Genomic DNA, 22,362 nt, shown 5'->3' with positions numbered 1-22,362 from the left:
ATCTCCATCTATGCAATGGCCACTTTAGCTGAAAGAAATAGAAATATCATATAAAAACTTCACCAGAGGTTTAAACACAATGTAATATAATTTGACCTCATTATGAAGAAAACTGCTAGGAAAAGACTGTAAAGTCAATAGCATCTACAGAAACCTACACCAGTATTACACCCATTGCTCCAAGATTAGAATAGTTTCCTCATGTGAAGCAGCAAAAGACAGATTCCCATCCTTTCCACTACTTTTCGTTACTATCCTCTAGTTATAGTCCTATCTACAGCACTAATGCAAGAAAAACACAAACACTGAAAGATTTAAAAGGAGTAATCAAGCCTGCTCCTTCGTCTCTTTAAAATATTAGCTTCAGTATCATCTTCCTTATGAGACCTACTATGAATATCCTACTTAATGTTGCAGTGGACCCTTCTTTGTCCACTGAACGTTTCATCATCCACATTCTGCTCTTCTTTTCTGTTTTCCATAGAACATGACACCCTCTAATAAACTAAAGAATTTAACAACTTGGTTTTATTTAATGCTACCTGTTTCTCTCCATGAGAAGGTCGTTTCCGTGTTTTGTGTAATGATGTTCCAGTGTAGCCAGCGCCCAACTGACGTAAGAACTTCAATAAATATCTTGAAGAACACTTAAGGAGATGACATCACAGATTTCTGTTCACATGAACCACACAGCTATTCTTTCTATCTCTACTCATTTGCTGCTCTCCCTTCAATTTCAGCACAGTCAGGGAACTCAGCAACAGGAGGGAATCATATTCTGACACAAACTTCAAAGTGATTAATAATCCTAGATACAGAGATGCTCAGTTGCATTCTCTGACTAATTAGAACCCAGTGCCTTCTGGTCTGCTCAATGTTCCATGAGATTCATTTTTCTAAAAGAGTTTCGCAGGTAAATTGTTCCCCAGCTATTTCTGCAATTTTCAATAGAAAACTTGATAATTCAATATTAATTGCTTTCAGTAATTTATACAACCTGAAAATGTTTTTCAAAGATCATCTCAACTCCCTATGCAGGTCTTGTCACTGAAATTACAGGTGACTTGATAATCACTTCCCAACAAGGAGATGACATCATGGTGTCCCAAACCTTTATCTTGGATTCAGACACCCCTTTCCACACCTACACAGATGTGCCTGGGAATCCAGCGTCCTGATTGTAAATGTTACTTGGTAAGTGTCTATTTTTTTTAGATAAATGTCAGAGTCATAGATTTATATCACAGAAAATCCAGTAAAACACACAGACATAAATCTCTCTCATATGTTTGTCTCATATGTTTTCTGGGATTGGAATACAATATATTTTTGTATATAGTGAGAAATGATGCTGCCTGAGAATATCTGCTGCGTACCACCCCTTCGCCCACCTGCTTGATGGCTGCCTGCCATCACTCCTCTTTCCTCACAGTTACAGCTTCTGTGAAATCTTGCTTTATTTTTCTCTGACGAAAGATGCTGAACCGCATAGCAGTCACTCTAAAGACTTCACACTGCAGGCATGTGCCCAGCACTTAGAGAATGATGCCGAGCTCCGGGCTCTGAGTAGTTACCTGAGGCCTGAGTGACAGGCGTAGTTACCTGAGGCCTGAGTGGCAGGCGTAGTTACCTGAGGCCTGAGTGGCAGGCGTAGTTACCTGAGGCCTGAGTGACAGGCGTAGTTACCTGAGGCCTGAGTGGCAGGCGTTGGCATGAGCATTTGGTTTTGCTGTATTTTCTTGTGAGCCTTTTGTGCTAAATGGCGTCTGTAATGTTATAAGTCTAAAATTCCTGTCATCCATAGAAGAGCATTAATATTTATCTCCTATTTAGAGAACTGAAAGTCTAGTCATTCTCCATTTAAGGAAAGGAAATGCTTATTTAAAGAACATTGTGCCTCCTGATCATGAGGTTTGGAAAAAAAAGGAATAATCTGAAACTTTCATCCTAAGATAGTAATATTACCCCCGCATTTAATGTAAGCAGAAGTTAAAATGGCCTTGCTATTTGCATTCTGTGACTAAGCTCTTGCTCTCTACTCTCTAAGATGTGTGTTTATCAACCTAAAAGATAAGAATAAAAACAATAAAATAGAATTCTGATTGGAGAACTTGTTTGATGGGGAGATTCACATCCCTCTTTCTAAGAGCAGGAGTCACTTCATTTAGATCCTCCCTCTTTGCCCTAAACCCTACAGTTGGGAAAATATCCTGATCCTTTATTGCCTGATCTAAAGTTTTAAGGGCTACAATGATCACTAACCACAGTAATTTCTGGATTTACAGGCTCCTGATGCAGGCTTTCCAATTATACAAATTTTATTTTAAAATGTTTTTTTAAATTTTTCCTTGTTCTCCCCAAGGCCCCCCAGTATATAGTTGTATACTCTAGTTGTAGGTCCTTCTGGTTGTGCTGTGTGGGACGCCGCCTCAGCATGGCCTGATGAGCGGTGCCATGTCCGTGCCCAGGATCCAAACCTGCCAAACCCTGGGCCACCAAAGCGGGAGCGCACAAACTTAACCACTCGGCCACAGGGCTGGCCCCTAAACAAATTTTATTAATTCGCATACCATGTCTTCTTACCTAAGTGTTTTAGATTTAAATTAATTTTATGGTGTCTCTTCCAAAAGAGTCTTGAATCTGTCCATTTCTTGTAGTTTACCTCACTGTCCCATTGCTGTTATATATTTTTTATTTCATTAGTTACTCCCCAAATCTCTCTTTTCAATCTTAAGCGGTGTTTTAAAAACTATAAATTTAAACTTAAAAACTAGAAATTTTACTGTGAAATTTTAAGCAAATCAATGTATGTATAAATTGAAGGCAGACGTTCACTCTGACCTCCCCTATCCTGACCCTGTCCACCTGAGTGAGGCGTCTCCTCCACAATTAAATACAAACTGTTCTCTTTAGTTCATTCACTGAAATATAATTGAAATATATTTTACACAGGGCTTAATTCACCGAACCCTCAATTGCACAATCATTCTGGAAAAAAGGTTAGAGAAGATATCACATACAATTTTGTGTATTTGGCATTCTAAATGGTTTTGAAAAATTGAAAAAATTTCAGCAATAGTGTGTATATATATGAAACATTCAGTGTCATTTTCAATGTAATTTGGCTTTTTCTGATGTTTATGAAAAAATCATACTTTATAATGCATGATTTCTTTTTTAAGGGTTGTCCAGGGGCCGGCCCCATGGCCGAGTGGTTAAGTTCTCTCGCTCCACTGCGGCAGCCCAGGGTTTCGCTGGTTCGGATCGGACATGGCACTGCTCATCAGGTCACGTTGAGGCGGCATCCCATATGCCACAACTAGAAGGACCTGCAACTGAGATATACAACTATGTACCAGGGGGGATTTGGGGACATAAAGCAGAAAAAAAAAAAAAAAAAAGATTGGCCACAGTTGTTAGCTCAGGTGCCAATCTTTAAAAAAGAAAAAAAAAGAGCTGTCCATATACGTTGCCAAAAGAAGCACTGAGATAGTTGCCTCTTGTCCTTCTACATATTTAAATGTTTATTTTGAGTTTTATTTTTCTATTTGTTTTAGGAATCTTTCAGTAAAAGATAGCATAAAAGTGAAAATTTTTAAATTTTTTATAAATACAAATGTGCTAAAAATGTTTTAAGTCCCTAGGTTTGGTACACGCTTAGTAATACTTTTTCAAGCAAAATTATGGAAATAGACTGTAATATTTTTAGCTAAGAGATTAGACATTCCTGATGTTTAGATCTAGTATTATTTTCTCTATGATTAAAGCTGGAAATACATCTCTAAACTGTTCAATAAATCTCCAAATATTTTAATAACATATATTAAATAAGCCATTTATACAAACTAATTCATCATTAACTTTTATCATATATAAACCTCTATGAACCTATCCAATAAATTCCTGCAAACACAGATGATTTGCAAGCTCCCTTGTTCTATTACATTTCTGGTTTTTGCCCGTAGCAAGCTGCAGTTATTATACTTTATATACAGTAAGACAAGTTCTTTTCATTAAACGGATTTTTTAAAATCTGTGTACTTTTCATATTAGTAGAGGAACTTCAGAAATTTTCATTGGAATTTTATTCAAACACATACCTGTTAGTATGAGCTGAATTATTAACATTGGACAAATTTCCATCTAGGACAACTGTTTTCTCTGCTGTTACTTAAGATGAATCCTATGATTTAAATACATTGTTTGGTTTTCATTCAATATTTCTCCCATATTACTTAATTTTAATGTTTTAAAAATTTTCACTTGTCTTTCACTAATGTATTTTTGCTTATACATTTAAGGATCCATTGCCTACATAAAGGAAAATTTTGGACTCTCTTTATTGGTGACTATTCTAAATTATATTATTGATCCTAACAACAATTCCTTTATTTTTCAAGTGTATGACCATTTCAGTTTTCAATCACGGAAACTGAAATACATCTCACAGCTATTATTCCTGCCATATTGAAACGATCACGCTGGGAAGATGGTGACTCAGCAAGGTGCTGTCCAGCATGCTGGTTTTTCGTCTTTGCACATGACAATGTCCTCATACTTCATCATCCACCCCTCAAACATCAGTGCATCTGGAAGAAGGAATATTCTCATGGGGAAGTCTCCCCCAAAACCTTGTTAAATTATTTTTTTATGATTTAATTTTGTAGCTCTGTATTTCTTCCCATGATAGAAAATGTTTTTAGGTGACATCCACAGGTCTCATCCAAAACAGACCAGTTTTGTCTGCCCACACAAAGATTTCTTAACGGGAAAAACAGTCTGTGCCACTACTGCAGGAGACACAGCGGAGAGACATCCTCTATCAGTTTTCAGAATACTGAGTTGCTTCCCTAACATCTTCCAGCATTAACCTTTGCAGTTATTTTTCTATCACTTACACCATAAGCATTTGGCTTATGTTTGTGAATCCTTTGGAGTAACAATTGCACCAAAATTGTGCAGCGGCAGCTTCTTCAGGTGGAATCCTGTGACCTCTTGAAGTAAGCTCAGCATTCTGAATTTCCTTACTTCTTTTATTTGACGAGAAGTTTCAAGATGATATTGAGAAGTTCCTACTCTAGACCTAAGATAAGGTTTTTTTCCCCAAGACACTGTGCTTTCTTCCAGTGAGTAACTGTTTTAAGAGTCCATAAACTGGCTGCTTTAATTAGGCATTGTTGTAGGGTTGTCCGTCATTTCTAGACCTTTTTCAAAGGAAAGAGAAATGAAATGCATGTAAGTTTAAAATCAAATACTAAATGAGTGAGGATTGATTGTTCTTATCAAATGTAGGGTTTAGATTGCTATTCGAGTTATTTGGTTTCATATTTGCAGTTATGTTGCCTTACACAGAAAGACCGTTTCTCATTTATATTAACATACTTGTTTTCAAAATGTCTAGCAATACTTTATAGCAAAATATACAGGCAAAATTTAAGATTCATTCATTGCAGGTAGTTTTGCCTTCATTTATCTCTCTTATGGATATACGGTCAAAATTCTGTATTTTCAATTCACTTGAAGTATTTCCATTACATATAAAGACTACCAACTGGATATTCAATCAATTTTTTAACCTTTGAATTTAGTGTTTTTAAAACATTTACTTTGCTGTAATATTTATATTAAAGCAAATATTTAATAATTATCTGAAATATGTACATTTGTACAAATAAAACACTATAACAAGAGTTTTTCCTTAAAAGTCTACTTTTAAATTCTGCCCCATCCCATGTATGTTCTGTGCCTATATTTTCATCCCTCCATTTACTTGGGAAAACTCTAGCATATGCTACACCCAGTCTTATACCTGGCTTCTCACTGCAGAAGGCATCCAGTTCATAACTGTAAGCCAGTAGAGAGATCCTCCTTACTCAATGTACAGGTGTAGACAACTCTGTTGTGCAGATGGGCCATAATGCATTCACCCAGTTCCTGTAAATAGATAGTCCAATTGTTTCCAAGTAGAACCTTCAGGAATAGCCTTTGTACATATAAGCACACGTACTTAATGCTCACTTAAATTGAGAAAGAATGTGTTAGGCTTAGCATGGGAGGTGATGGCAGCATATTCCTTTTTGTTTATTGAACTGACCATTCCTCTGACTCCAACTAAAATCATGTCCCATAGATATTGATGTGATGGCTTCTTCCAAGTGGGAAACGAGAATTATCTTAGTCGCTCAGATGGGGGTGGGAATCCTTGGAAACACCTCCCTCTTTTGTCTTTGTAACTTCACCTTGTTCACTGGACAGAAAGTGAGATGCACAGACATTATTCTCAGTCAACTGGCCTTAGCCAACTCCTTGGTGCTTTTCTCCAAAGGAATCCCTCATACAATGGCAGCTTTTGGATCAAAATATTTCCTGAATGAGGTTGGATGTCAATTTGTCTTCTATTTTCACAGGGTGGCCAGAGGGGTTGGCCTTAGCATTACCTCCCTCCTCAGTGGTTTCCAAGCCATTAGGCTTTGCCCCAATTTCTCTAGGTGGATGGAGCACAGAATGAGATCCTCGAAGTGCATTGGCTTCTGTTGTTTCCTTTGCTGGATCCTGCATCTTTCAGTAAATATCTTTGTTCCTTTCAGAATTACTGGTCCAACACACAGCAAAAACTTGAGTGTGAATACAAATTATGGATACTGTTGCGCACTGAATCCAGACCGATTTATGATGCTTCTAGTTGTAGTCATATTCTCCACAGTAGATCTTACATTTTTGGGTCTCATGACCTGGGCTAGTGGCTCCATGGTCCTTGTCCTGCACAGGCACAAGCAAAGAGTTCAACACATTCACAGCAACAGCCATTCTCTCAGACCTTCCCCCGAGGCCAGAGCCACACGCACCATCTTGATCCTTGCGAGCTCCTATTTCTCCACTTACTCCTTGTCTTCTCTTTTGTCTCTTTGGATGGCTCTATTTGTTATTCCAGGCCAGTGGGTGCTGGATACCTCTATAGTTCTGTCTTTATGTTTCCCAACATTCAGCCCCTTTGTGCTCATTTGCAGTGATACTCGTGTCACTGCGAAAATAGTTCTGTTCCATCTGCCAGGCAGGGAAAACACTTTTTGCTAATTTGGTTGGGACTGTATGACTCTATTCTCTACAGGAAATTCAACTAATCTTTTCCTCATTTGCTAATATTTAGGTGACTGATAATTTCAGATTCTTGATAGGAAAGTATTCTATGCTGACTGGTACAATCAGGTCCTAGAACTCATATTCCTATAAGATGTCTAGCATGAACATCATATACATTATTTATACAAAGATTACTCAAACTAACTGCCTTAGCTTCATCGACAGAAAAGTTCATGAAATTTTGAAGTAGGATAACAGAAGAAAATTTTTGAGCTTGGGGATTTGGACAAAATCTCTCACTCTGTGGTGGTTTGGTGTGTATAATAGTGGTAAGTTATATGTGACATGGAATTTGTCATTTATATCATTTTCAAGTATACAATTCAGTGGCCTTCAATATATTTGAAATGTTTTGCATCAATTACCACTGTTTATAAAACTTTTTTCTAAAATCCAACAGAAAATGTGTACCCATGAAGCAATAAGTCCCTATTCCCCCCTCTCCATCCACTCCCTGGTAATCTCTAATCTACTTCCAGTCTCTATGACCTTGCCTATTCTAGATATTTCTTATAAGGTGAATTATACAATGTTTATCTTTTTGTGTCTGGTTTTAATCATTTAGCGCAATGTTTTCAAGGTTCATCCATGTTGTGGTACGTATCAGAACTTCATCCCTTTTTAAACCAAATGATATTCCATTGAATGAATGTACCACATTTTTTAAACCATTCGTGTGTTAATGGACACTTGGGTTGTTTCCACCTCTTGGCTATTGTGAATAATGCTGTTGTGAACACTGGTGTACAAGTATGTGTTTGAGTCCCTGTTTTCAACTCTTTTGGGTGTATATCCAGGAGTAGAATTCCTGGGCCAATGACATTTCTATATTACATTTTTGAGGAGGTGCTAAACTCGTTTTCACACTGTTAAACTGGTTTTCACATTGCAGCATTTTACATTCTCATCAGCAATGGCTGAGAGTTCCCGTTTTTCCATAATCTTGTCAATACTTTTGGCTTTTTTCCCATAGTCATTCTGGTAGATGTAGGTTAGCATCTCATTGTGGTTTTGAATAGAATTTCCCTAGTGACCAAGGATATTGATGTCTTAAGTAATTTATTCCTGCTGTTTTCCACGATCCTTTCCCTCATCTATTCTCCCCTCTCTTCTGAGCTCCCATCAGTGTACAAACATGGACTGATACCTACTCCCTTGAAAGGAAACTGTCTGCCTCCACCACCTCGTAAGCTCGCTCTATTCCATTTCCTGAGGCTCCCTGTCTCCTCTTCCCCACTGCCCATCCCAGTCAGTCTCACAGCCCATATGTCAAATTCCTTCCTCCACAGTCTCTCCTCCATTCCCAAATGAAGTCAGGGAAACCCATCTTTCTTCCAGTGAGTAAACTGCACATAGCAAAACAGATCTCCAACAGGAAGTAGACATCTCCTACTAGAAACAGAGATAAGGTATAACATAGCTTTAGCCTGTCATTTTATTTTCCTCCCCCCTTATTCAACTCACAAAATAATTTTCCTAACTCTAGTGTTTTTCTAGAAGGGGCTCCTACTTCAGATAAAGTTTCTCCCGACCTTTAAACAGATTGAAAGTTTCACGCTGTACTTGTGGGTTTCGTGTAGTCAGAGCTCAGCGCTGAGGAAGAGGCTGGAATTCCTGCGTGGGCCTGACAGAAAGTGGAATATGGACATTGAAGAAGCCTCAGAAATCTTTATGGGGTCACCAGGGTGTTAGCATAAAACTAAACTGTGCACGTGCAAGGTGAGGCTTCACAAGCACGGAGGGACGGAGAACTGCTGCTGGGGCGGAGAAGCGGCCGGAGGTTGCCGAGGCTGCACAGCGCGGGTAACGTTAGAATCCTGAGCGGCCAGAGGGGAGACATCTCCGTGAACATCCCGAGTGGCCAGTGGAAACGCCGGGAAGGCCTCATCTTGGGACTAAGAGGATGCCCTACTATTTATTAAAATTAGTTTTCGTATCAGATAATCCGTTAGTTTGAATAAAGTGCGGGCTCTCCCTTCTCCCATTTTCCTGAGTGAACCTGGTTAATTTTTTTCCTCTAAGAACAGACTTGCCCCAAGGCAGTAGAGCCGTATGTGATCTGAGGGCGCATCTGATAGGGAACAGCACCGGCTGGGCACAGTGAGCGTGGCAGGAGGGACGCGCTGGAACTGCAGTCCCCACGGCCAGGTCTCGAACCCCTCCTCGCGGGGTTCAGAGCGCCGATAGAGCGGCCCCGGGACGCGGAGGGTACTCAGAACAGCCACAGAAGGGGCTTCCAGTGCCGCCCCCGCGCCGCCGCCAGCCCCATCCCCACCCCGCACCCGGGAAACCCCGACGTCGCCCGCGACCCCCGGGCCAGCAGAGGGTCCCCGTGTGGGGTCGGGCTTCCACGCGAGCCCCAGACCCCAGCGTGGACCGTCGTCGGCTCCCTTTTGCACCCCTGCGGGGACAGTGTTGGTACTCGCAGGGCTGAAAGCCGCCGCAGCCACGCGGCCCAAACGCGACGGCCAAGACTCCGCGGTCCTGGTGCCGGGCGTCCTTCGGCGCGACCTGCGTTGCCGTGAGAACTACGTTACCCATAATGCCCGGTGACACGCGCCCAAGAGTGCAGCCAATGAAAGCCCGGAAAACAGGGCGTTTCCGCTTTGGGACCGTAGGCTCGGGGCGGGACTTCAGGCATCGCTGTGGTGGGGGACACTTTGCCCTCCAGTCAGCGGCGATCTCAGTTCTTTAGGGGCTCGGCGTCGAGCTTCTGGTGACCAGACTAAGAAAGGGCTGGGAGAGGGGTGGTCCCCACTGCACAGCGGCTGGTCTGAGGGTCGGCGGCCGTGGATGGCCGCCGTGCGCGGGCCCTGGCTCTGTCGTCAGCCACTTAGGACCCCGCTTCGCCCCCGAGGCCGATGGCGGCGGCCGCGCGGAGGGAGCCGGCTCAGGTGAGCGCTCGGCTCCGGCCCGCCCCGCCCGCAGCGCAGCCCGAGCTCCAGCCCTCGGGCGGGCGCTGCTCCCGGGCCTGCAGCCCAGGCCTCGGGGCCGGGCCGGGGAGGCGCTCGTGGGAGGGGTCCCCATCTCTGAAAGCCAGTATGATGAGGTGTGACAGGCAGCGGGACCTGTTTGTGTAAAGTCGTGGAGGGGCTACTGACCCAGAAACATTCGCTCCTGGAACGGCAGAGTGAGGAGTTTTACTTTCAACCTCTGGTAGCCGTGGAGGGGTGTGAATAGAAGATGCACATCATCTGAGTTAGACTTTCACACCTCTCAAAGTTGCTCAGAGTTAGAACAGGCTGGAAAGGGGATGATAACACTGAGGCACGGGGAGATTGAGTCCTTGTCCAGGGTCACCCAGCTGTAAGAGTCAGCACTGAGGACTGAGGCTCAGAGATAATGCCGTCATCCCAGGTCACCTGGCTCCACGGTTGGGCAGGGATACAGGGAGGCCTGAGCCGGTGGGGCCCTGACCTGGTCACATCCCTCCAATGACCTCTCCCCTCCCACAGATCCCGGTGACTACGGAAGCACTTACGGACTGTACGCGGGTGAGTGAGTGGAGATGTTCCAGGCCCTCAGTGGTCCTGACCCCACCCTTTGTCTCTGGGCTTGTGTCCTGGGACTCTTCACCTGCCACTCTTCCAGTCCTTGGGCCTGGAGACCCTGCAGAAACCCAAAGCCAGGGTGGTAAATCCAGGCTGGAGGTTATATGGAATGGTTTCTATTGCGGGCGGCCAGTACAAGGAGATTTAAAAGATTGTTCCAGACAGAGATACCGGAACGTGCTAATGCTGGGAGTTGAGACTGAGCTTGTTCAGGGGACTGCAGTTTTCCTGTCTCCTGACTCCTGAGAAAGAAAGGAGAACTGAGAGCAGATGGGAAGGTGTCAGGCCTGGAATGGCTCCAGGGGAAGTTGAGTGTCTCTTCTGGAGGTGATGGGACAAATAGGAGGTTGGGGGTGGGAGACAGTGATCTGACCCAGGTCTCAGCAGGCTCTCTGTGGCTGCAGCATGGAGAGCAGTCTGGGGGCGTGGGGAGGCAACAGGAATAACACGGAAGAGGTGACTGCAGTACTTCAGGTGGGTGTTGGTGGTTGCACCAGGGTGGTGGTCCTCAAGGTGGGAGAACTGGTTGGATTCTGGATCAGTTTTTTAATTAGTCCCACCTAGAATTTCAGATTTTGAGGATGAAGCAGAGAAAGGTGGAGGCCAATGGTGACTTCAAAGTTTTGGGGTTTAGCAGCTGGAAGGATGGAAACTTCATTAACCAGTATATTAAAGTTGGTAGTAAGGTTAATTTTCCTTGAGGATATCAGTTTTGTTTTTGGCTATGTTAAGAGTCTGAGATGTTTCAGAGAACAATTAGTGGGTGGCCACACAGGTCTGGAACTCCGAGGAGGGGTTCTGTATGGACGCATCCGAAAGGTGGTGGCCACTGTCTGCGCTGGGGTGTAGCTGTGGGTCACAGTTGGGGGGGATCATGGTCATCATGGTAATGGTATTAGCAGCCCAGCAAGGGGAAGGTGGGGTTAGGGTTAGGGTCTCATGCTTGGGTCTCTGGGTGGGCTGGTGGGCATCACAAACACAGCTGAGGGAGAGAAGTGGCTGTGGGAAGGCCGTAGGAGAGGAGATGATCTGTCAGGTGGCCAAGGCTTCCATGGGAAGTGTAGGCATGAGAGGAATGCGGAGTAATCGAGACAAGATGACAGTGAAGCCAGGATTAGTGCTTATTCACTGCTCTGTGGGCTCTCCAGGATTTTGTTGTGATCTTGGTGTGTCTGGGGTGTTTCAGTCAGACTGGCAATTTAGCACAGGAGCGCAATTCACCATCTGGGTAAGTCACTGGGCCTGGGGTGGAGGACCTCTAGGGCTGGGCTTTGAATGATGATTAGATGGAGAAAGGGAGGCTGTGACTGCTGAGGGGACATCAAGTGCAGCACAAGTGGAAGAGAGCCATGGGTGTCTGAGATCTGCAGGTGGTTCTCAGTGGCTGAGATTGAAGCAAGGAGCAGAATTGGGCAGGGAGGCCTTCAGAGCAGGTTTCGTCCCTTCTGCCAGTTGGGATCATCAGTGGTCTGGGTGGTACTGGATCCAGTTTGAATTTACCAGCACCGTCTGGATGACATGTGCTGAGTAACATTGGGCAGGCCGGGGAGATGCCTGTGGTGTGGGCAGAAGGGTAGAAGTGGCTGCTGGAGTGAGACTCAGAGAGAGGTGTGGTAGATAGAGTGACAAGGAGAAAGAGTGTGAACTGAAGGACCTATGGCCATGACATTGAGGACGTAAGAGTGAAGGGCGAGCCCACATTTGGTTGTGTCTGAGAGGCACAATTTGGGGGACTCCAGAAGAATTGCCTACAGGGGGCCATACACCCTAGTGCCAGGCCCACTGTTAGATGGTTTCTCCCTGCCCATCTGCCTGTCGTTATTATGAGCAGACACGCTAGTCATGATGCCGTGAGAGGAGGGCAGGCATCTGTGGCACCAGGGCCAATATTTCCTCTAAGGTGGGGATTTTGGGAGGAGGGTGAGCAGAGGTTGGATGTGTGGGTAGAGGAACTTGGGGTCCTAGGAGAGAAGTTGATCATGGAATGATCTGTCCGCATCATGGCAGGACTGTGTGACCTTTGAGGACGTGGCCATCGACTTCTCCCAGGAGGAGTGGGGGATCCTAGATGAGGCTCAGAGACGCCTGTACCACGACACAGTGCTGGAGAACTTTGCACTTATAGCCTCTCTGGGTAAGGCCCTTCACCCACCCCAGTGACCTGGTCCCTCTCTGTCCTCTTTTCCCCCAGAGGCAGCTCTGTTCTTGCCACAGCTGGACTGTGGGCTCTGCTAACTTCCCCACTTCCTATTCTTGTGTGCTATGGATGCCAGCGCTGAGCTGTGTGCGCTGCCCTGAGCAGCCAGAAGTCCTTTTGCCCCAAGGTGTGCAGGAGAGGGCCTGAGATTCAGGCATCTGGCAGTCAGCCTGATGCATCTCTCCTTGTTTGTGCTCTCACTGGCAGGAGGAAAGTATGCATGGCACTTTGTGTTGCAAGTTCTGATTGAGTTAGTCGTTTTAATAATATTGACATTGGGTATCAAGTCCTGATGGATAGGGCCACAGCATGCGGGTTGTAGTCCATGAGGCACCCTTTAGTTTTTCCAGATTTAAGAACAGGCACGATTGGGCTATAGAATGGGGAAGCAGTGAGGATAGTCACACCTTTATTTATTAGATTTTATATAATAAGTTTTAATCCTTGAAGGCCCTGTTTTAACTTACATTGGGCTGTATTAACTGTTTTTACTGAGTAGCCTATGGGGTGCTGTCTTATGAAGTCAGTTTGTGTCAAAGACTTATGTTAATTTAAATTTATCATCATCATGTTAGAGCATCTGTGCTCAGTATGGGATATTTTCGGGTAGTGGGTGCTATGACATTGGGAAATTTAGGAAAGGCTACAGTTCAAGTGAGGCATATCTGTTTTTCTCTGTTTTATATTTGGTTACTTTCCTAGCAGTATGGGGGTACGGTGAGTAAAAGGAGCGGGATCCCCAGGTATAATTTGAGCCCCACTAATGATTATGTTTTTGAAGTTTGGCCGTTGGTGCCTTTTAGTAAATGTTTAAGGTTATTTATTTATTTTTTTATTTATGTTTAAACCACTTTATTGAGGAATGATTAACATGTAAAAAGCTGTACATATTTCATGTATACAACTCAGCGGGTTTGGGGATAAGTATATACCCTTGAAACCATCATCACCATCAAGGCCTAAACATATCCATCGCCTCCCAGAGTTTCCTCCCATTTATTATTTATTATTTCTACCGTTTATTATTATCAGTATTAATTTTTAATAAATTAGGTAGGTGTGGTAAGAATACTTAACATAAGATTTCGCCTTGTAGCCAATGTTGACTGTGCATTACAGTATTGTTGGCTGTAGACGCTGCTGTGTAGCAGATCTCCAGAACTTATCATCTTGCTAATTGAAACTTTGTACCCTTCAACCACCACCTTCCCGTTTTCCCCTTCCCCCAGCCCTGGGCAAGCACCATTCTACTCTTTGCTGCTTTGGGTTTGACTGTTTTAGATTCCACGTATAAGTGAGATCATACAGTATTTGTCTTTCTGTGTCTGGCTCATTTCACTTAACTTAGTGCCCTCAAGATCCATCCAAGAAGGAAATAGCAGGATTTCCTTCTTTCTCATGGCTGAATAGAATTCCATTGTACGTATATATGACGTTTTCTTTATCCATTGAACTGTCGGTGGCCGTTAAGGTTTTTCTGTATCTTGGCTTTGTGATAATGCTGCCGTGACCGTGAGAGTGCTGGTATCTCTTGGCGAACTTGATTTAAATTCCTGTGGATAAATACCCCAAAATGGGATTGCTGGATCATATAATAGTTCTGTTTTTAATTTTTTGAGCAATCTCCATACTGTGGTCCATAATGGCTGTACCAATTTACATTCCTACCAAAAGTGTACTAAGTTTCCGTTTTCTCCACATCCTTTCCTACATTTGTTATCCTTTGTTTTTTTCTTTTAATAATAGCCATCCTAACAGGCGTGAGGTGATATCTCATTGTGGTTTTGATTTGCATTTCCCTGATGATTAGTAATGTTAAGCACCTTTCCGTATACCTGTTGATCATTTGTATATCTTTGGAGAAATGTCTATTCAGGTCCTTTGCCCATTTTTTAATTGGATTACTTGTTTTTTTGCTATTGAGTTGTATGAATTCCTTATATAGTTTGGCTATTAACCCCTATCAGATACATGGTTTGCAAATATTTTCTCCCGTTCTGTAGGTTGTCTTTTCATTTCAATAAAGTTGTTGATTATTTCCTTTGCTGTAGAGAAGCTTTTAGTTTGATGTAGTCCCAATTATTTATTTTTGCTTTTGTTGTCATATCCAAAAATTCGTTGCCAAGACCAATGTCAAGGAGCTTTTCCCCTATGTTTTCTTCTAGGAATTTTATGGTTTCAGGTCTTATATTTGAATTTTTAATCCGTTTTGAGTTGATTTTTGTGTATGGTGTAAGGTAAAGGTCCACTTTCTTTTTTTTGCATGTGGACATTCAGTTTTCCCAGCACCATTTGTCAAACAAGCCACTGTTTCTCACTTTGTATTCTTGGCCCCTTCTCAAAGTTTAGTTGACCGTATATTCATGGGTTTATTTCTGTGTTTTCTATTCTGTTCCATTGGTCTATGTGTCTGTTTTTATGCCAGTACCACACTGTTTTGATTACTGTAGCTTTGTGACATAATTTAAAACCATGAAGTGCAATGCTTCTGGCTTTGTTCTTCTTGCTCAGGAATACCTTGGCTATTCAGGGTGTTTTGTGGTTCCATATGAATTTTAGGATTGTTTTTTCTACTTCTGTGAAATATGCCATTGGAATTTTTAACAAGATTACATTGAATCTGTAGAACGCTTTGGGTAGTATTGACATTAATTAAGAATATTAATTCTTCCAGTCCATGAATGGAGGGTATCTTTCCATTTATGTGTGTCATCTTTAATTTCTTTCATCGATGTTTTATAGTTTTCAGTGTACAGATCTTTCACCCTCCTTGGTTAGATTTACTCCTAAGTATTTTATTCTTTTTTGATGCTATTGTACAAAGGATTGTTTCTTAATTTCCTTTTTGCATAGTTTGTTGTTAGTGTATAAAAATACAACTGATTTTTATATGTTGATTTTGTATCCTGAAACTTTACTGAATTCATTTATTCTAACAGGTTTTTGGTGTAGTTGTTAGGGTTTACTGTATATAAGATTATGTTATCCACAAACAGGTAATTTTACTTTTCCTTTCTGGTTTGGATGCCTTTTGTGTCTTTTTCTTGCCCAATTTCTCTAGTTAGGACTTCCAGTACTGTGTTGAATAGAAGTGGCAAGACTGGTCATCCTTGCCTTGTTCCTGATCTTAGTGAAAAAGTTTTGAACTTTTCACCATTGAGTATGATGTTGGCTGTGGGCTTCTCATATATAGACTATATTATATTGAAGTACGTTCCTTCTATATGTATTTATTGAGAGTTTTAATCATGAAAGGATGTTGAATTTCGTCATGTGCTTTTCCTGTATCTATTGAGACAATCTTATGATTTTTATCCTTCATTCTGTTAATGTGGTGTATCACATTTATTGTGTTTGTGGAAATATCTTTTCATCTCAGGGATAAATCCTGGTTCAGCATGGTGTATGATCCTTTTATTGTGCTGTTGAATTTGGTTTAGTAGTATTTTGTTGAGGATTTTTGCATATATGTTCCTCAGGGATATTGGTCTGTAATTTTCTTGTGTTGTAGTGTTCTTATCTGGCTTTGGTAGGAGAGTAACACTGGCCTTGTAAAATGATTTTAGATGTGTTCCTTCCTTTTCAGCTTTTTGGAGGAGGATTGCTGTTGAAGGTTTCATAGAATTCACCAGTGAAGCCATCAAATCCTTGGATTTTCTTTTTTGGGAGGTTTTTGATTACTGCTTCAATGTCCTTACTCATTTTTAGTCTGTTCAGATTTTCTACTTCATCATGACTAGGTCTCAGTAGGTTGGTTGTTTCTAGGAATTTATCCATTTTTTCTTCTAGGTTGTCCAATTTGTTGGTGTGCAATTGTTTATAGTAGTCTCTTATGATTCTTATATTTCTGTGGTAATAATTTTAATGTCCCCTCTTTCATTTATAATTTTATTTGTTTGAGTCTTCTCTCTTTTTTTTTTTGCTTACTCTAACTAAAGCTTTGTCAATTTTATCTTTTAAAAAGAACTCTTAGTTTTGATCTTTTCTATTGTTTTTCTAGTCTCTTTCTATTTCTGCTTTGATCTTTATTTCCTTCCTTCTGCTAACATCAACCTTAGTCTGTTCTTCTTCTAGTTCCCTGAGGTGTGAAGGTAGGGTGCTTATTTAAGATTTTTCTTTTTTTCTTAATGTAGATATGTATCTGCTATAACCTTCCCTCTTAGGACTGCTTTTGCTAGATCCCATAAGTTTTGTGTATTGTGTTTCCATTTTCATTTTTCTCAAGATATTTTTTGATTTCCCTTTTGATTTCACCTTTGACTCATTGGTTGTTTAAGAATGTGTTGTTTAATTTCCACATATTTGTGAATTTTCCAATTCTCCTGTTACTAATTTCTATTTTCATCACATTTTGGTCAGAAAAGATACTTGATATGATTTCAGTTTTCTTAAATTTGGTAAGACTTGTTTTGTAGTCTACTATATGATCTATCCTTGAGAATTTTCCCTATGCCCTTGAGTAGAGTGTGTATTCTGCTGCTGTTTGATGGAATGTTCTATATATGTCTGTTAGGTCCATTTGGTCTATAGTGTTATTCAAGTCTACTGTCTCACTGGCCATCAAGGTTTTTTAAGATATCAAAACATCATATTATACAGAAAGTTAAAAAAAATGATTAATGTTCTCATACCATAGTCAGCATGACTCATCAGTATTTTTTTTCTTTCAGTTTGTTGGCATGGAACAGAGAATGGAGAGACACCTTTTGAGCAGAGTGTTTCTGTAGAAGCTTTATCACAGATCAGGACTCCAAAGGTAGGTCCAGCCACCCAGAAGGCTCACCCCTGTGAGAAGTGTGTTCCAATCTTGAAAGACGTTTTGCACCTGGCTGATCTACCTGAGCAGAAACCATACTTGGTTGGGGCATGTGCAAACCTACACCAGCCTCAGAAGCATTCCAATGCAGAGAAAAGGGACGTGGATAGAGCATCATTTGTAAAGAGCTGTATATTCCATGTGTCAGGGAATCCCTTCACCTGTAGAAAGACTAAAGAGGAGTTCCTGGTCACAATGGGCCTTCTCCAACACCAGATCATTCCCAACGGTGAGAAGTCAAACAAAATCACCAAGCATGGAGAGGCCTTTCATGGTGGAAAGAGTCATTACAAGTTGCGTGAATGTGGGAAAGCTTCCAGCCACAAACACAGTCTTGTTTACCACCCAAGAGTCTCCACTAGAAAAAAAGTTTATGAGTCTAGCAAATATGGGAAAGCCGTCCACTGTAAGTACTTACTTGTTCAGCTCCAGAGAGTCCACACTGGGGAGAGACCTTATGAGTGCAGTGAATGTGGGAAATCTTTTAGGCAAAGAGCCACCCTCATTATACACCAGAGAGTTCACACTGGAGAAAGGCCTTATAAGTGTGGTGAATGTGGGAAATCCTTTAGTCAATGCTCCAACCTTATCGAACACTGCAGAATTCATAGTGGAGAAAGGCCTTATGCATGTGAGGAATGTAAGAAAGCCTTTGGGTGCAAATCCAATCTTGTTCGGCACCAGAGAACTCATACTGGGGAAAAGCCTTATGAGTGCAACGAATGTGGGAAATTCTTTAGACAAAGCTTCACCCTCGTTCAACACCGGAGAATTCACACCACAGCAAGGCCTTATGTGTGTGTCCAGTGTGGGAAATCCTTTAGTCAAAGAGCCACTCTCATTAGACACCAGAGAGTTCATACTAGTGAAAGGCTTTATGAGTGCGGGGAATGTGGGAAAGCCTTTGGATCCAAATCTAAACTCGATCGGCACAACAGAAGTCACACTGGAGAAAGGCCTTATGAGTGCACTGAATGTGGGAAATCTTTCAGACAAAGCTACAGCCTTGTTGAACACCAGCGAATTCACAGTAGAACACGGCCTTTTGAGTGTGGCCAGTGTGGGAAGTCCTTTAGCAGAAGAGCCATCTTCACTAAACACCAGAGAATTCATACTGGAGAAAGGCCTTATAAGTGTGGTGAATGTGGAAAATCCTTTAGTCGAAGCACTAGCCTTATTCAGCACTGCAGTATTCACACTGGAGCCAGGCCTTATGAGTGTGGCCAGTGTGGGAAATCCTTTAGGCAAAAGTCTGTTCTCATTCAACACCAGGTAGTTCACACTGGAGAAAGGCCTTATGAATGCAGCAGATGTGGCAGATCCTTTAGCCAACGCTCCAGCCTCAATCTCCACCGAAAATTTCACACCATGGAGAGGCCATATGAACGCAGGAAATATGGGAAATCCTTTACTCCAACATCTAACATTTAGTGCCAGAAAGTCCACACTTGGGAAAGGCCTCAGACCTGAAGGAAATGTGCTGTCTCCTTGTTCACTGTAATGGCACTAGATGGCTTTTGTGAGGGAGCCATCTGCCTGAAGTTGAACCTCATACTTCCAAACATGCAGAGGGGTGAAATTCCCCAGGAGTTCAGACATATATGAGGTTTATAGGAGCTGCATTGCACACTCTAAACTCCCCGGGCCCTTGCCAGAGTTACATGACTGCCAGTCTCTCTGGTAGAAGCCATCTCAGCTCTACCACCTTGCACAGTGTTTCTTGGTCACCCCGATGTGCTAAGGCAAAGCAGACTTCTGTGCTGTCACTCTCCCAGTCCCTGAAGGAAATTTTGACTAGCAGGTGCCTTTACAGCAATTTCCTTTTTCTGATTGATTCAGTATGAATATGACCTAGTTTGGGCTAAGGGTGGGCTCTGCTGGAGGCTTGCAGGGAAGGCTTTTTCTTCTTCATGGGAATTGTTGGTCTCACATGACCCCTGTTGATTTTTCCAGCCTCCAAGTCATCAACTGGTAACTGTCTGCCTCACCGTCCTCTGGTTTGTGCTGTAATAAAATTCTTAATGTTTAATCTACCTTTAATCTTGGGGGTTACAGGCACTGTTTTTGGTGGGTAGAAAACAGAATTGGGCTCCATTTGTGTGAAGGGATGGATGGCTTTTGTGGGCCTTCAACTTAGTGTGCGCCTCAGCAGGGACAGTACGACAGAGAGTAGTTCTCATTCCAGTTTTGGCCTAATTTGCATTGCTGCCCAAGACCTAGGAACCAATGCGTTGCTTTGTGGTCCTGATTTGTGTCCTGGATTTCTCCATATATTTTGAGACCATAGGTCACCCTGAGGAGGGGTCACTTGCTTTGGCAAGCTCCAGTGCCTTTGGGCATGGCATGAATTTCTTCTCTTGTTCCCCGGGGGGTGTCACACAATGCCCAGCACTGTTGAGGGGAAGCTTTTCACCAGGCTCTACAAAGGAACCAAGTGTCCTGATGTCCATATTTCTGTAGGCTCTGTCACTCATCAGACCAGAGGAGCCAGGTGTGAACCATGATTGGTACTGAAATCCGGGGTGTGATTAATAGGCAGTGAAGAGCCTGCAGCAAAACAGATGGACTGTGCCCCTTCTGAAGGTACGTCCACAAATCTTCCAGTGACTGTGGCTGTGAGGAATCACAGGACCTCCAGACTGTGCATCTTTTGCAGCTGAAGTCATTGTTAGAACAAATAATCTGAAGGTTTTGTGAATTCCAGTTGTCTTTCCAGTCTGTTTACCTCAAGTCCATTGCTGTAAAGGCAGGGACATGAGGATAGAGAATGGAGGGCCTGTTGTCCAGGAATGTGGCTTTTATGATCCAGCCAGTGGTCCTGTTGTCTGTTGTCCCAGATTGGAACAGCCTCCAGTGCTCGTGCCCTGATTCATGACTGTCCTTCCCCAGGAATAAGGAGAAATAGAGTGGAGACGGCTTAACAGTAGAGTGGAGTGGGTTAGTAAACCTTCTGGTTTCCAAAAAGAGTGAGAGATCTAGATTTTTTAATTTTGAACTATTTTTTAGAAACTTTATTGAGGCATAATTGACATTCAGTAATCTACACATATTTAAGGTGTACAATTTGAAAAGATTTGTCTTACTTATAAACCCATAAAACCATCATAGTCACGGTAATGAGCACATGCGTGATTTTCCTTGTGCCCTTTTATAATCTTGTCCTTCCTAGGCCTACAGGAGTCCAATGATTTCCTTTCTTTAATAACAGATTAGTTTGCATTGCCTAGAATTTTACATGCATTGGATCATGAAGTGTTTACTCTTTTTTTCTGATATTTTTCACACTGCATAATTATTTTGAGATTCATCAATGTTGCTTGTATGAAGAGTTCACTCTTTATTGTTGAGTAGTGTTCTCTATGCATATGCCACTGTTGTTTATCCATTCATCTGTTAATGGGCAGCTGCATTGTTTCTAGTTTGCTGCTTTTAGAAATAAAGCTGCAGTGAACAGAGGCATCCAATTCTTTCTGTGGATATGTGTTTTATTTCTCTTGTGCCAATACTTCAGAGTATGTGAATGATTCAATATTTGAGAAACTGCCACACTCTGATCTAAACTGGTTGTACCCATGTTCCCACCAATAGTACATGAGAGCTCCTGTCTCTCCACATTCTGCCAATACTTGGTATTCATTGGTCTTTTTAATTTTAGCTGTTTTAGTAGGGGTGTAATGGCATCTCACTGTGATTTTAAGTGCAGTTCTGTGATGCTTCATGACATTGGGCATTTTTTTGTGTGTTTGCCACTTGTATATCTTTTTAAATGACTTAATGCCATTTGCTTATTTTTCAATGGATGTTGGCTGATATTTTCCTTTTCATTAATAAATAAAAAGACATATGTATAACAAAGACATTTGTTGGAACTTCACTCATTCTTCAGCAGTGATATGTCATCTTTGCTAAATAGAAGTATTGTTTTTGAATACTATAAGAATATTTTCTCAATTTTTTGTGCTAATCACAGTATAAATTCAGTAAAATAAGCAAGCCTTGTTTTGTAGTGTTGGTCAGTTTCTGTGGTGTATATACTCGCATCCTGGCCAATTTTAAGTTGCCAAAATGATGTCACTAAACCTGGAGCTGGGAAGAGACATGCAGTAGCACAGCATTGTATTCTGTTCCCACCACATGATGCAGTGGTCACGATAACCTCGGGAAGATATGTAAGAGTAAGACAGACTAAAATAATTTGGAAGTGACAACTTTTGAGTATTTACTACATTTACTTTAAAAATAGCTTCATGGAAGTATAATTGTCTTATAATAAATTGTGCATATTTAAAGTGTACAATTTGTGTTTTGATACATGCTTAAATCCCTGAAACCAAAAATTTCCTCTGTGCTTTTCAATCCATCCCTCCTAACATAAAATTGATAAAAGCACATCATCTGCCCTTTGTAATGGATATTTTCAAACATGTGCTTGAAAGGAATGTGTTATAAAGCTCCGTGGCCTCATCCCCAGTCCATTATCATTGATCAATTCATGGCCATTCTTGTTTCATCTGTCACCACACACATTACTGAATTGTTTTACTTAGAATCCCAACATCTTGTCATTCAAAGCCTAATCTCTTCAGAATGCATTTCCAAAACATAAGGACTCTTTCATAATCCTAATAACTTTTTCAAACAAAATATTTGAAGTGTCA

At 41.9% G+C, this 22,362-nt stretch overlaps 2 protein-coding genes across 4 annotated transcripts in view; both read left to right on the top strand.

Annotated features, from left to right (window-relative positions):
* Window positions 1–6,141: 6,141 nt before the first annotated feature.
* LOC106847387 (vomeronasal type-1 receptor 1-like) lies at window positions 6,142–7,074 on the top strand. Its single transcript, XM_014866638.3, has one exon. It carries the CDS (start codon window positions 6,142–6,144, stop codon window positions 7,072–7,074), a length of 933 nt encoding a protein of 310 aa, XP_014722124.1.
* A 2,669-nt stretch (window positions 7,075–9,743) lies between these two features.
* The window catches only part of LOC106847388 (zinc finger protein 550), a 29,663-nt gene continuing 17,044 nt past the window's right edge, over window positions 9,744–22,362 (top strand). The window contains exons 1-4 of one of the 3 annotated variants that reach the window (XM_070498362.1): window positions 9,765–10,034; window positions 10,596–10,634; window positions 12,699–12,825; window positions 17,559–21,990. In XM_070498362.1, the coding sequence (XP_070354463.1) occupies window positions 10,002–10,034; window positions 10,596–10,634; window positions 12,699–12,825; window positions 17,559–19,135 (1,776 nt within the window). In that variant the 5' untranslated portion in view covers window positions 9,765–10,001 and the 3' untranslated portion in view covers window positions 19,136–21,990. Of the gene's footprint in view, window positions 10,035–10,595; window positions 10,635–12,698; window positions 12,826–17,558; window positions 21,991–22,362 lie in introns of those variants that run through there. The other 2 variants (XM_014866640.3, XM_070498363.1) reach the window with 2 other exon arrangements.

This window comes from Equus asinus, chromosome 26 (assembly GCF_041296235.1).
Source record: "Equus asinus isolate D_3611 breed Donkey chromosome 26, EquAss-T2T_v2, whole genome shotgun sequence".
In the NCBI taxonomy this organism is placed as follows: domain Eukaryota; kingdom Metazoa; phylum Chordata; class Mammalia; order Perissodactyla; family Equidae; genus Equus; species Equus asinus.
Note: the sequence above shows the minus strand (reverse complement) of the source record. Positions and strands in the feature narration are given on the sequence as shown.

Coding starts and splice junctions, on each gene's coding strand:
- LOC106847387 (XM_014866638.3), top strand. CDS start 6,142: ATGGCTTCTTCCAAGTGGGAAACGAGAATTATCTTAGTCGCTCAGATG.